This window comes from Gymnodraco acuticeps, unplaced genomic scaffold (genome assembly GCF_902827175.1).
Source record: "Gymnodraco acuticeps unplaced genomic scaffold, fGymAcu1.1, whole genome shotgun sequence".
Taxonomy (NCBI): domain Eukaryota; kingdom Metazoa; phylum Chordata; class Actinopteri; order Perciformes; family Bathydraconidae; genus Gymnodraco; species Gymnodraco acuticeps.
Window position 1 is genome coordinate 104,257 of NW_022989807.1, and position 15,622 is coordinate 119,878.

At 36.6% G+C, this 15,622-nt stretch overlaps 1 protein-coding gene across 1 annotated transcript; it reads left to right on the plus strand.

Moving 5' to 3' along the window:
• Nucleotides 1–719: 719 nt before the first annotated feature.
• On the plus strand, nt 720–15,433 carry fgb (fibrinogen beta chain). Its single transcript, XM_034227694.1, has 13 exons — nt 720–891; nt 1,338–1,364; nt 1,446–1,555; nt 2,183–2,285; nt 2,926–2,994; nt 9,485–9,599; nt 10,161–10,267; nt 12,263–12,377; nt 12,565–12,684; nt 12,771–12,893; nt 13,449–13,543; nt 13,809–13,999; nt 14,782–15,433. The coding sequence occupies exons 1-13, from the start codon at nt 802–804 to the stop codon at nt 15,011–15,013; spliced, it is 1,497 nt and encodes a 498-aa protein (XP_034083585.1). The 5' UTR covers nt 720–801; the 3' UTR covers nt 15,014–15,433.
• The last annotated feature ends 189 nt before the right edge of the window (nt 15,434–15,622 follow it).

Genomic DNA, 15,622 nt, shown 5'->3' on the forward strand with positions numbered 1-15,622 from the left:
TTGATTTCCCGAAAGTGACTCACCTGACAAAAAACAGCTTTAAAGACAAATCTATAAATTACCTTTTTCTCTATAAAAAATCACATGTAATTTACTTTTTGGGCAAAAATATTTGATCCTTTTTTGTCTTAATATTATATATTTTTGGGGAATTATTGCGATTTTTTTCCTCCTAAAATGTTTGACTTTCTTTTACAAAAAATGTTCAAAATATTTCTTTAAAATTTCGTTTTTTCTGTTAAACTTTACTATTTTGTTCCTCTAAATATTATTACTTTTTTTGACATTATTAAAAAATATTACTGCAGCTGTTAAAAGACGGGACTTTTTTATTTGACATTTGTAACTTTTTAAATATTTTGACCCTTTTTTTTCATCTATTATTATCTCGATCTAAAACGTCTCATATATTTGTCTCCAATTATCTTTCTAAATAAAGTGTGTTTTCTCTCAGAAACCTCTTCAGTTTTCAGTCAACTCTTTAGTCAGAATGCCCTTTTGTTCCCGTGACTCAGGTTATGCAAACTGTTCCTGCACATACTGACCAACATCTAGCAGATCAATACACACACACACACACACACACACACACACACACACACACACACACACACACACACACACACACACACACACACACACACACACACACACACACACACACACACACACACACACACACACACACACACACACGGGGGATAAATACGCGGTGCAGCAGATTTCGGGTACAGAAGAAGAAGAGAGAGCACACTGAAGACTAACGAGCGTTTGAGAATAAAACTTTATCGACAGCCGACGATGAGGACGCTGCTGCTGCTGTGTGTGTGTGTGAGTGTGTGTGTGTCCGCTGCCAGGGCTCAGGATACCGATTATGACATCTATGACACGGTAAGTGTGTGTGTTTGATCAAAAGTAAGAACAACATTATTCAAATATAGTGCTTTTTAATTATTATTTCATAATGTCATAGTGTAAAATAAGTGTCTTAATTAAATGTTATATCTTAATCTGCTTGCATGTGTAATTCATTTACAAATCTGAGTTGTGTACATTAATCTAATTACTTTAAAATCATTTCTATTGTTTTTGTTTAACATATAACAAAATGAGCATGCATAAATATAAATATATACGTAAAGGGCACAACACTTTATTGAATTCAACATCGACTTAAATATTTTAAGAAATAAAACAGAAATATATTTCTCTTTATTTTTACAATTTCATTTACAAAGTGCTCTGTCAATCTGAATTCAATGCATCCTTTAAACAACAGTGGCAAACAACTTTTAAACTGAAAACAATTCACAATATTCTCCCTTTACTTTCCTCAGGACACCAAGACGACGAAGAACGTGACAGTGAGTAGAATATTAAGCTGCAAATGTTAAAGTAATTATGAGTTGTATATGTTTTAATGTGTTTATCTTGTTGACCTGCAGACTCCACCAGAGACCGCTTTAGATGTTCGAGGTCATCGCCCGACAACGAAAGGCCGCGACACGTACACCCCCAACCGCTACGCCCCGCTCCCAATCAGCGGAGGAGGAAGGTACATTTAGACTTCAATCTTTTAATTTAAAAGTATTCCACTCTACAGTATGTACAGGACTGTAAAGATCGATGTTATCTAAGAAGAAGACATTATATTGAAGTGTATGAGAACAAGTGTTTAGAGTTCATATTCTTTTAGACTTAAGTTTCAAGTTTAGTAATTGTTACAAAACCGTAAAGGGCATCCTCTCTAATGTCCAGCAGGGGACACTGGTTGCAACATGTTATAGAAGTCTATGAGACTCACATCACATGTCACTTGTTAGACGCTTTCATCCAAAGCGACTCACAGACTCAGCACTGAGGACACTCCCCACAGGAGCACTTTGGAGTCAAGCGTCTCAGGGACACAACGACATGCTGACTGCAGTGGGGTTTGAACCTGTGACCCCCTGACCCCAACACCAATGGACATGTCCCATATTTCAAAGACAGGAATAGTTCTTTATCTCGTCAAAGATACTTTTCCTTAAATCATTTGTTTAGCTCTTTAGTTGCCGTGGTGTCTGTGTAAACAGCTGGGATACATGTAGTTACTGGAACAAAGACAGGCATCACTTAGTGCATTGACAAACAGTTGTACTCGGGTAACATCAGACCTCATGTTTGTTTGTGTTTGCCCCAGTTATCGCGGCCGCCCCTCTAAGACTCCGACAGGAGCTCAGACGGTTCAGGAGAAGGAGGTTCAGCCCGATGAAGGAGGGTGTACTCACGCGGCAGAGGAGATGGTAGGAGAACTCCAGCACATGATAACCAGGGAGGAATATATTCAAATTCAAAGGTTTTATTGTCATATGCACAAAGCAGAGTAGAAATGGCAATGACATTCTTCTGACCTGAGCTCCTCCAACAATGCAACATATATAATCAAATACAACAATACAAATACAAAAAATAGCGCAAGAAGTCTATATACATGTAAATAGAATATGTTACAAACTCAGATCCAGCACCAGACACCTTTTACGCTGCTATGGACAATCTTGTACTAATGTACATTCTCAAAGATATTGAAGTGACTGTTATTTTGTATTGATTGTTGTGCTTTTATTCATGTCTTAATGTGTGCATATGTATACATGTGTCATTTGATTGTGTATATATAGGATATACATCTTTTTATATATCTTTGTTTTTGTATTCGGGATTGTGGGAAACGGTATTTCGATCTCTCTGTACACAAAAACTGAAAGATTGACAATAAAGTTAACTTTGACTTTTGATATGTACAAGAACAGAATATACAATTAAATAATGTACATTAGGACAACATTGAATGTGGTTTATTACGTTGATAACTATTGTATTTATAGAAATAAGTAGATCGCGAGATGAAGATAATCAAGCCGATATGTTTCTGTCCACCAGGGGGTGCTGTGTCCGACCGGCTGCGAGCTGAAGACCACGCTGCTGAAGCAGGAGAGGAACGTCAAAACGGTAACACATGTTTAATCTTGCAGGCAAATGTATTTCTATAGCACCTTTCAACACAAGGCAATTCATCAGAGCTGGGAAGTAGTGGAGTACAAATACTTTGTTACTGTACTTAAGTACATGTTTCCGGTATCAGTACTTTACTCCACTACTAATTTTTTACGACTTATTACTTTGACTTCTTACACTTTGAATACAAATACCTGTACTTTCTACTTCTTACATGTTGAACACAAATACCTGTACTTTCTACTTCTTACATGTTGAACACAATACCTGTACTTTCTACTTCTTACATGTTGAACACAAATACCTGTACTTTCTACTCTTACATGTTGAACCAAATACCTGTCTTTCTACTTCTTACATGTTGAACCCAAATACCTGTACTTTCTACCTTCTTACATGTTGAACCAAACTACCTGTACTTTCTACTTTCTACCTGTACTTTACATGTTGAACACAATACCTGTACTTTCTACTGCTTACACTGTTGAAAACGACACAACCTGTACTTTCTACTTCTTACATGTTGAACACAAATACCTGTACTTTCTACTTCTTACATGTTGAACCAAAACCTGTACTTTCTACTTCTTCCATGTTGAACACAAATACCTGTACTTTCTACTTCTTACATGTTGAACTCAAATACCTGTACTTTCTACTTCTTACATGTTGAACACAAATACCTGTACTTTCTACTTCTTACATGTTGAACACAATACCTGTACTTTCTACTTCTTACTATGTTGAACACAAATACCTGTACTTTCTACTTCTTACATTTTGAACCCAAATACCTGTACTTCTACTTCTTACATGTTGAACAACAAATACCTGTACTTTCTACTTCTTACATGTTGAACTCAAATACCTGTACTTTCTACATCTTACATGTTGAACTCAAATACCTGTACTTTCTACTTCTTACATGTTGAACTCAAATACCTGTACTTTCTACTTCTTACATGTTGAACTCAAATACCTGTACTTTCTACATTCTTTCATGTTGAACTCAAATACCTGTACTTTCTACTTCTTATAACTCAAATACCTGTACTTTCTACTTCTTACACGTTGAACACAAATACCTGTACTTTCTACTTCTTATATGTTGAACACAAATACCTGTACTTTCTACTTCTCACATGTTGAACACAAATACCTGTACTTTCTACTTCTTATATGTTGAACACAAATACCTGTACTTTCTACTTCTTACATGTTGAACTCAAATACCTGTACTTTCTACATCTTACATGTTGAACTCAAATACCTGTACTTTCTACTTCTTACATGTTGAACTCAAATACCTGTACTTTCTACTTCTTACATGTTGAACACAAATACCTGTACTTTCTACTTCTTATATGTTGAACACAATACCTGTACTTTCTACTTCTCACATGTTGAACACAAATACCTGTACTTTCTACTTCTTACATGTTGAACTCAAATACCTGTACTTTCTACATCTTACATGTTGAACTCAAATACCTGTACTTTCTACTTCTTACATGTTGAACTCAAATACCTGTACTTTCTACTTCTTACACGTTGAACACAAATACCTGTACTTTCTACTTCTTATATGTTGAACACAAATACCTGTACTTTCTACTTCTCACATGTTGAACACAATACCTGTACTTTCTACTTCTTACATGTTGAACTCAAATACCTGTACTTTCTACTTCTTACATGTTGAACACAAATACCTGTACTTTCTACTTCTTACATGTTGAACACAAATACCTGTACTTCTACTTCTTACATGTTGAACACAAATACCGTACTTTCTACTTCTACATGTTGAACACAAATACCTGTACTTTCTACTTCTTACATGTTGAACACAAATACCTGTACTTTCTCCTTCTTACACTGTGACTCAAATCCCTGTACTTTCTAATTCTACATGTTGAACTCAAATACCTGTACTTTCTACTTCTTACATGTTGAACTCAAATACCTGTACTTTCTACTTCTTACATGTTGAACACAAATACTGTACTTTCTACTTCTTACTGTTGAACACAAATACCTGTACTTCTACTTCTTACATGTGACACACCAAATACCTGTACTTTCTACTTCTTCACTTGTTGAACACAAATACCTGTACTTTCTACTTCTTAATGTTGAACACAATACCTGTACTTTCTACTTCTTACATGTGAACACAAATACCTGTACTTTCTACTTCTTACATGTGAACACAAATACCTGTACTTTCTACTTCTTACATGTTGAACACAAATACCTGTACTTTCTACTTCTTACATGTTGAGAACCAAATACCTGTACTTTCTACTTCTTTAATGTTGTACTCAAATACCTGTACTTTCTACTTCTGACATGTTGAACCACAAATACCTGTACTTTCTACTTCTACATGTTGAACCACAAATACCTGTACTTTCTAACTTCTTACATGTGAACTCAAATACCTGTACTTTCTTACTTCTTACATTTGAACACAAATAACTGTACTTCTACTTCTTACATGTTGAACCCAAATACCTGTACTTTCTACTTCTTACATGTTGAACCCAAATACCTGTACTTTCTACTTCTTACATGTTGAACACAAATACCTGTACTTTCTACTTCTTACATGTTGAACCCAAATACCTGTACTTTCTACTTCTTATATGTTGAACTCAAATACCTGTACTTTCTACTTCTTACATGTTGAACACAAATACCTGTACTTTCTACTTCTTACATGTTGAACCAAATACCTGTACTTCTACTTCTTACACTGTTGAACACAAATACCTGTACTTTCTACTTCTTACATGTTGAACACAAATACCTGTACTTCTACTTCTTACATGTTGAACCACAATACCTGTACTTTCTACTTCTTACATGTTGAACACAAATACCTGTACTTTCTACTTCTTACATGTTGAAACCCAAATACCTGTACTTTCTACTTCTTACATGTTTGAACTCAAATACCTGTACTTTCCACTTCTACATGTTGAACCAAATAACTTGTACTTTCTACTTCTTACATGTTGAACCCAAATACTGTACTTTCTACTTCTTACATGTTGAACACAAATACCTGTACTTTCTACTTCTTACATGTTGAACACAAATACCTGTACTTTCTACTTCTTACATGTTGAACACAAATACCTGTACTTTCTACTTCTTACATGTTGAACCCAAATACCTGTACTTTCTACTTCTTACATGTTGAACACAAATACCTGTACTTTCTACCTTCTTACATGTTGAACTCAAATACCTGTACTTTCTACTTCTTACATGTTGAACACAAATACCTGTACTTTCTACTTCTTACATGTTGAACCCAAATACCTGTACTTTCTACTTCTTACATGTTGAACACAAATACCTGTACTTTCTACTTCTTACATGTTGAACCCAAATACCTGTACTTTCTACTTCTTACATGTTGAACCCAAATACCTGTACTTTCTACTTCTTACATGTTGAACCCAAATACCTGTACTTTCTACTTCTTACATGTTGAACCCAAATACCTGTACTTTCTACTTCTTACATGTTGAACACAAATACCTGTACTTTCTACTTCTTACATGTTGAACCCAAATACCTGTACTTTCTACTTCTTACATGTTGAACACAAATACCTGTACTTTCTACTTCTTACATGTTGAACCCAAATACCTGTACTTTCTACTTCTTACATGTTGAACTCAAATACCTGTACTTTCTACTTCTTACATGTTGAACACAAATACCTGTACTTTCTACTTCTTACATGTTGAACCAAATACTTGTACTTTCTACTTCTTACATGTTGAACACAAATACCTGTACTTTCTACTTCTTACATGTTGAACCAAATACTGTACTTTCTACTTCTTACATGTTGAACTCAAATACCTGTACTTTCTACTTCTTACATGTTGAACACAAATACCTGTACTTTCTACTTCTTACATGTTGAACCCAAATACCTGTACTTTCTACTTCTTACATGTTGAACCTCAAATACCTGTACTTTCTTACTTCTTACATGTTGAACCCAAATACCTGTACTTTCTACTTCATACATTTGAACCCAAATACCTGTACTTTCTACTTCTTACATGTTGAACCCAAATACCTGTACTTTCTACTTCTTACATGTTGAACACAAATACCTGTACTTTCTACTTCTTACATGTGAACCCAAATACCTGTACTTTCTACTTCTTACATGTTGAACCCAAATACCTGTACTTTCTACTTCTTACATGTTGAACACAAATACCTGTACTTTCTACTTCTTACATGTTGAACCCAAATACTGTACTTTCTACTTCTTACATGTTGAACACAAATACCTGTACTTTCTACTTCTTACATGTTGAACACAAATACCTGTACTTTCTACTTCTCACATGTTGAACACAAATACCTGTACTTTCTACTTCTTACATGTTGAACACAAATACCTGTACTTTCTACTTCTTACATGTTGAACACAAATACTTGTACTTTCTACTTCTTACATGTTGAACCCAAATACCTGTCTTTCTACTTTACAAACAAACTTCTTACATGTTGAACACAAATACCTGTACTTTCTACTTCTTACATGTTGAACCCAAATACCTGTACTTTCTACTTCTTACATGTTGAACCCAAATACCTGTACTTTCTACTTCTTACATGTTGAACACCAAATACCTGTACTTTCTACTTCTTACATGTTGAACACAATACCTGTACTTTCTACTTCTTACATGTTGAACCCAAATACCTGTACTTTCTACTTCTTACATGTTGAACCCAAATACCTGTACTTTCTACTTCTACATGTTGAACACAAATACCTGTACTTTCTACTTCTTACATGTTGAACTCAAATACCTGTACTTTCTACTTCTTACATGTTGAACACAATACTTGTACTTTCTACTTCTACATGTTGAACACAAATACTTGTACTTTCTACCTCTTACATGTTGAACACAAATACCTGTACTTTCTACTTCTTAAATGTTGAACACAAATACCTGTACTTTATACTTCTTACATGTTGAACACAAATACCTGTACTTTCTACTTCTTACATGTTGAACACAAATACCTGTACTTTCTACTTCTTACATGTTGAACCCAAATACTGTACTTTCTACTTCTTACATGTTGAACCAAATACCTGTACTTTCTACTTCTTACATTTGAACACAAATACCTGTACTTTCTACTTCTTACATGTTGAACTCAAATACCTGTACTTTCTACTTCTTACATGTTGAACACAATACCTGTACTTTCTACTTTCTTACATGTTGAACTCAAATACCTGTACTTTCTACTTCTTACATGTTGAACCCAAATACCTGTACTTTCTACTTCTTACATGTTGAACACAAATACCTGTACTTTTACTTCTTACATGTTGAACCAAATACCTGTACTTTCTACTTCTTACATGTTGAACACCAAATACCTGTACTTTCTTCTTCTATGTTGAACACACAATACCTGTACTTTCTACTTCTACATGTTGAACCAAATACTGTACTTTCTACTTCTTACATGTTGAACTCAAATACTGTACTTTCTACTTCTTACATGTTGAACACAAATACCTGTACTTTCTACTTCTTCCATGTTGAACCCAAATACCTGTACTTTCTACTTCTTACATGTTGAACCCAAATACCTGTACTTTCTCACTTCTTACATGTTGAACACAAATACCTGTACTTTCTACTTCTTACATGTGAACCCAAATACCTGTACTTTCTACTTCTTCCATTGCTTGAACACCAACTACCTGATTCTATTCCTTCTTACATGTTGAACCCAATACCTGTACTTTCTACTTCTTACATGTTGAACACAAATACCTTGTACTTTCTACTTCTTACATGTTGAACCCAAATACCTGTACTTTCTACTTCTTACATGTTGAACACAAATACCTGTACTTTCTACTTCTTACATGTTGAACCCAAATACCTGTACTTTCGACTTCTTACATGTTGAACTAAATACCTGTACTTTCACTTCTTACATGTTGAACACAAATACCTGTACTTTCTACTTCTTACATGTTGAAACACAAATACCTGTACTTTCTACTCTTACATGTTGAACCCTAATACCTGTACTTTCTACTTCTTACATGTTGAACTCAAAACCTGTACTTTCTACTTCTTACATGTTGAACACAAATACCTGTACTTTCTCCTTCTCACATGTTGAACTCAAATACCTGTACTTTCTACTTCTTACATGTTGAACTCAAATACCTGTACTTTCTACTTCTCACATGTTGAACTCAAATACTTGTACTTTCTACTTCTCACATGTTGAACTCAAATACTTGTACTTTCTACTTCTCACATGTTGAACTCAAATACTTGTACTTTCTACTTCTCACATGTTCCAAACAGGCTGGTTACTTTAGTTTGAATGTGTTAAATAAAGAGCTAATTCAACGACATGTTTCTTTAAATCTAAATGCATGATATGTTGTTTGTGGCAGAGCATCAACAATCTGAAGCCTCAGGTGGAGGAACTGTCTAAATCTTCCGACACCGTCTACAGATACGTCAACAGCATCTCCACGTCTCTGAGGGAGAGGCAGATAGTCATCAACGGTGAGGAATACTCTCTTTTATTCAGTTAAAGCACTAAATATACTTCTGCATGATAGACATTTCTCGTATATTTTCCAAGTACTCAGTCTTCACTTTACTCACCCAAAAATCCAGGTGAAACAGAAACACAATTATTATATTATATATATTTTTTTATTTTCCTGAAAACAACTGCTTTGGCAAATTATAACAGCACAAGAGATAATAAAATTATTTATAATTGTAATTTTTCTTTTATTCTTTAAATGTTTTAATAAAAACATTTAAAATATATTTTTTTATTACGTTTTTATTTTTTAAATATTTGTAATTTATCATTATAATTAAAATTATTGTATTTGTTGTTTATTCTTGAATTGTTTACAGTGATATGAGAGCATATAGATAGATACAATACCATTTTGAAGACTTGCAAATAGTTTTTACAAACCCCAACCCGAGGCAAATTCAAACACATCTTCCAAAAACACACTACATTAAAATAACATGACCTTTGTTTATTTGATTGCATCTTTAACGAGTTGTGCACATCGTCAGTAACGCTGGTGTGTTCCCGCTCAGGTAACAGCCAGGTGGTGAGTCAGTACACCGACCGGGTGGAGGAGCAACACATCTACATCAAACAGACCGTGGACACCGTGATCCCCTCCAACATCAGAGTGCTGCAGGTGAGAGAACCACAGGAAACACACACACTACTTCCTGTCTGACGGAAAGACTACAGGAAACACTCACACTACTTCCTGTCTGACGGAAAGACTACAGGAAACACTCACACTACTTCCTGTCTGACGTAAAGACTACAGGAAACACACACACTACTTCCTGTCTGACGGAAAGACTACAGGAAACACTCACACTACTTCCTGTCTGACGGAAAGACTACAGGAAACACTCACACTACTTCCTGTCTGACGTAAAGACCACAGGAAACACACACTACTTCCTGTCTGACGGAAAGACTACAGGAAACACACACTACTTCCTGTCTGACGGAAAGACTACAGGAAACACTCACACTACTTCCTGTCTGACGGAAAGACTACAGGAAACACACACTACTTCCTGTCTGACGTAAAGACTACAGGAAACACACACTACTTCCTGTATGACGTAAAGACTACAGGAAACACACACTACTTCCTGTCTGACGTAAAGACTACAGGAAACACACACTACTTCCTGTCTGACGGAAAGACTACAGGAAACACACACACTACTTCCTGTCTGACGGAAAGACTACAGGAAACACACACTACTTCCTGTCTGACGTAAAGACTACAGGAAACACACACTACTTCCTGTCTGACGTAAAGACTACAGGAAACACACACTACTTCCTGTCTGACGTAAAGACCACAGGAAACACACACTACTTCCTGTCTGACGGAAAGACTACAGGAAACACACACACTACTTCCTGTCTGACGGAAAGACTACAGGAAACACACACTACTTCCTGTCTGACGTAAAGACTACAGGAAACACACACTACTTCCTGTCTGACGTAAAGACTACAGGAAACACACACTACTTCCTGTCTGACGTAAAGACTACAGGAAACACACACTACTTCCTGTCTGACGTAAAGACCACAGGAAACACACAATACTTCCTGTCTGACGGAAAGACTACAGGAAACACACACACAGCTTCCTGTCTGACGTAAAGACTACAGGAAACACACACTACTTCCTGTCTGACGTAAAGACTACAGGAAACACACACTACTTCCTGTCTGACGTAAAGACCACAGGAAACACACACTACTTCCTGTCTGACGGAAAGACTACAGGAAACACACACACTACTTCCTGTCTGACGGAAAGACTACAGGAAACACACACTACTTCCTGTCTGACGTAAAGACTACAGGAAACACACACACTACTTCCTGTCTGACGTAAAGACTACAGGGAACACACACACTACTTCCTGTCTGACATAAAGACTACAGGAAACACTCACACTACTTCCTGTCTGACGTAAAGACCACAGGAAACACACACTACTTCCTGTCTGACATAAAGACTACAGGAAACACACACACTACTTCCTGTCTGATGTAAAGACTACAGGGAACACACACACTACTTCCTGTCTGACATAAAGACTACAGGGAACACTCACACTACTTCCTGTCTGACATAAAGACTACAGGAAACACACACACAGCTTCCTGTCTGACGTAAAGACTACAGGGAACACTCACACTACTTCCTGTCTGACGTAAAGACTACAGGGAACACACACACTACTTCCTGTCTGACGGAAAGACTACAGGGAACACACACTACTTCCTGTCTGACGGAAAGACTACAGGGAACACACACACTACTTCCTGTCTGACATAAAGACTACAGGAAACACACACACAGCTTCCTGTCTGACGTAAAGACTACAGGGAACACACACACTGCTTCCTGTCTGACATAAAGACTACAGGGAACACACACACTACTTCCTGTCTGACGTAAAGACTACAGGGAACACACACACTACTGCAAACACTGATGTAAACCGCTTCCTGTGTGCAGCAAAGACTACAAACACTGATGTAAACCGCTTCCTGTGTGCAGTAAAGACTACAAACACTGATGTAAACTGCTTCCTGTGTGTAGTAAAGACTACAAACACTGATGTAAACTGCTTCCTGTGTGCAGGGCGTCCTGGAGAAGATCCGTCAGAAGATCCTGAAGCTGGAGAAGGCGATCCAGACTCAGAGGGAGGAGTGCAAGGAGCCCTGCACCACCAAGTGCCCCATCCCCGTGGTGTCCGGTAAGGCGTCCCTAATAACATCATTAAATATCCTTAATTATTCGATGTAAAAATATGAAATAAATACATGAAAAACACGCATATTGTAGCATATAGTCAATAACAAAAGAAGCATCTTATTATATGTAAAACAATATGCAAAAGGAATATTAAACTACATGAAAAATGTAACCTGCGTGTGTTTCAGGTAAGGAGTGTGAGGATATTTTCCGCCGTGGAGGAAAAGACTCCCAGATGTACATGATCCAGCCCGACAGCTTCACCGCTCCGTACCGAGTCTTCTGTGATCAGAGCACGCAGAACGGAGGTCAGAATCACTTCCTTTTAATATCTCCCATGTCTTAACGACGTTTTTAATTAACATTTCTTCTTCTTTTGTTTTTATTTCCGCAGGCTGGCTTCTCATCCAGAACAGGCAGGACGGCAGTGTGGAATTTGGGCGACGTTGGGACGAATATCGACGCGGATTTGGGAACATCGCCTCCGACTCTGGAAAGGGTCACTGTCAGACTCCTGGTAAGGTTTTTCAAAATAAGAGTCAAGAGGATTTGTGAAGGGAGATGTAAGCTCATGGGTGGAAAACTGACATTATTTTAAACATTTAAAAAATAAATAGGGGTAAAGGCATTGTATATAATATATTATTGTTTTTTAACATATATATTTAAGTATTTAAAAAAGTAATTGTATCGTGTATTAAATGATGATAATGCAAAAGTCATAGTATAGTATGTACAAAAATTAAGAAAAATCATGTAGTAAGTATAGAAAAAAAAGTAAAAGCATAGCATGTTAAATTAGAAATAAATGGTATCAAATGTTGAAAAATATATATTTTTAAAGACGTATAATCAATTTAATAAGTAAATAAAAAATGATTAAAATAAAAACATGGTATGGTGTTAAAATATTAGAAAAAACTAATAGGATAGCATATAAAAAATATCACGCCTAGAGTTAAAGATCTCAGTACATTTCGAACACATTTGAGTACCTTAATAAATGTGTTTATTCATGATTTCGGGTAGTTGTTCACATCCAGAATTAATTTTTTCCTTTCTCACCTGCCAGGTGAGTACTGGCTGGGTAACGACCACATCAGTTATGTGACCAAGATGGGCCCCACCGAGGTCCTCATCGAGATGGAGGACTGGACCGGAGCCAAGGTGGGCAGCAATACTTCTATTTACAGCCGATTTAGATCTTTATAAAAGTCATATTAGGTAGTGTAGAAAATAAAAATAAGTCATATTGAAAAAATAGGGAAAAAACATTGTATAGTATATTGAAATATTGCCAAAGTAAAAAAAACGGTATATAGTATAGAATGTCGAAAAAGTCAAAAGAAAGGTCATAGAATGTCGAAAAAAAGAAGGATGATGGTCTTCTCTCAAAGTATAAACTCATCTTGTTGCTTTTCCCTGCCTTTAGGTCCATGCTCAGTACCGCCAGTTCACAATCCAATCAGAGACGTCCAACTACGTGATGGCGGTGGACGGATACTCCGGGAATGCCGGGAACTGTTTCCTGGACGGATCCACGGAACTGTTTGGTGAAAACCGCACGATGACCATTCACAACAGCATGATGTTCAGCACCTACGACCGAGACAACGACAACTGGTGAGTGTCCTGGTAATGCTGACGTTTTCTTAAAATAGCTTTTATAAAAGCCATATTTTTCACTCCTTTAAAAAGAAACATATGTTTCTTTCGGTGTCTTTGTACACCAAAGCACATTCATCGTGTGTGTAAACCTACTTAGCAACAACACCGATTCTTGGCAATAAAAAGTCAAAAAAACGTAATATAGTCTGTTGCAAAAGTCGAAAAAACTTAATTGTGTAGTATGTCAAGATATAAGACGAAAATACATGATATAATGTGTTGAAAAAAGTAAGAAAAGAACGTCATAGTAACAGTTCCAAGGATGCTTCTAGGACACAGATTCGGATTCAGATTTGTCATGATTTTGTGTTTTTTTGTTATCTAAACTTCCTTCGATCCCATGTTTACATTCAACTGCACTTTATATCCTACCTCATACCATTTGTATAGAACACATATTTATTTTGAGTTTTGTAATTATCAACCGTACTGACAAACAAATGTACAATAACTTACTTATTGACTTGTTTAGATTTGTTTTACTGCCTTGACCGTATAGTTTTTGTATTTGTATAGCAATGTTGTATTGTTTTATAAGCGAACTGTTCCATGTATCATAGTTCCAATTTCGTGTCTCTTTATATAGTATATATTTAATGTTTGTAGCTTGTATTGTCAAATGACACTTATACGGTCTGTTATGTGTGATTGCACCTTCAGGAATACTTGGAATGTCGCTGTACTCTGTGAAGTGACAATAAAGGAATCTAATCTTGTCTCCTTGTTTCCTCTCCCAGGGTCCCAGGTGATCCGTCTAAACAATGCGCCAGAGAGGATGGAGGCGGCTGGTGGTACAACCGCTGCCACTCGGCCAATCCCAACGGACGATACTACATCGGAGGAGCGTACACTCGCCGAATGGCCAAACACGGCACGGACGACGGCGTGGTGTGGATGAACTGGAAGGGCAGCTGGTATTCTCTGAAAACCATCAGCATGAAGATCAGGCCGTTCTTCGCCTCCAGATAATCAGAGAGCATCGTCAACGCACACATACGGGAAACCGCCAAAATAAAAGACTGGAAAAGAATGTGTGGCTTTAGGGTTTGGGGTCAAACAGCTTCAAAACTCTTTGTAGCTCATTTTCAAGTGTGTCCTTTATTTTAGCTGTAACCTTAAAGTTGGTGGACACACACACTCAAACACAACTTTTACTGAGAGTCTCGGCATGTACTGATGTATACAAACATAAGCTTAAGAACAAAGTGAAATAAGAATTGATAAAAAGTAAGATTATTGTGTCATGTCTACAGGAAAAGAGAAGCATGGTACTGGTTGTGAGTGTTTGTGCTCTGTCCTTTCTCGTGATGTGTGACGTCTTCGGTGTGCAGAACAAGGACGAGTCAACAGACTGTCCTCCGCTACTCAATAAACACGTTGAGGAACATACTTCCTGTCTGGTCTGATTGTTATTTCACTAAAGGGACTGTAGAAAACGAAATGAACTCAATTAATACTTCCTGCTACAGCCTGTCAAAATAAAACACAAAAACGTATCGTGGTGAAATATGCAAAGAAGGTTTAAAGAAAAGTGAGAAAAGTAATGCTAAATAATATTGTTGCTCATCTTCTATGTCA

Excerpts from the sequence above, each read along its gene's own strand:
- fgb (XM_034227694.1), top strand. The coding sequence starts at position 802 with ATGAGGACGCTGCTGCTGCTGTGTGTGTGTGTGAGTGTGTGTGTGTCC. Across the intron at positions 12,378-12,564 it reads CCCCATCCCCGTGGTGTCCG|GTAAGGAGTGTGAGGATATT; the intron begins GTAAGGCGTCCC and ends CGTGTGTTTCAG. Across the intron at positions 14,000-14,781 it reads GACCGAGACAACGACAACTG|GGTCCCAGGTGATCCGTCTA; the intron begins GTGAGTGTCCTG and ends TTCCTCTCCCAG.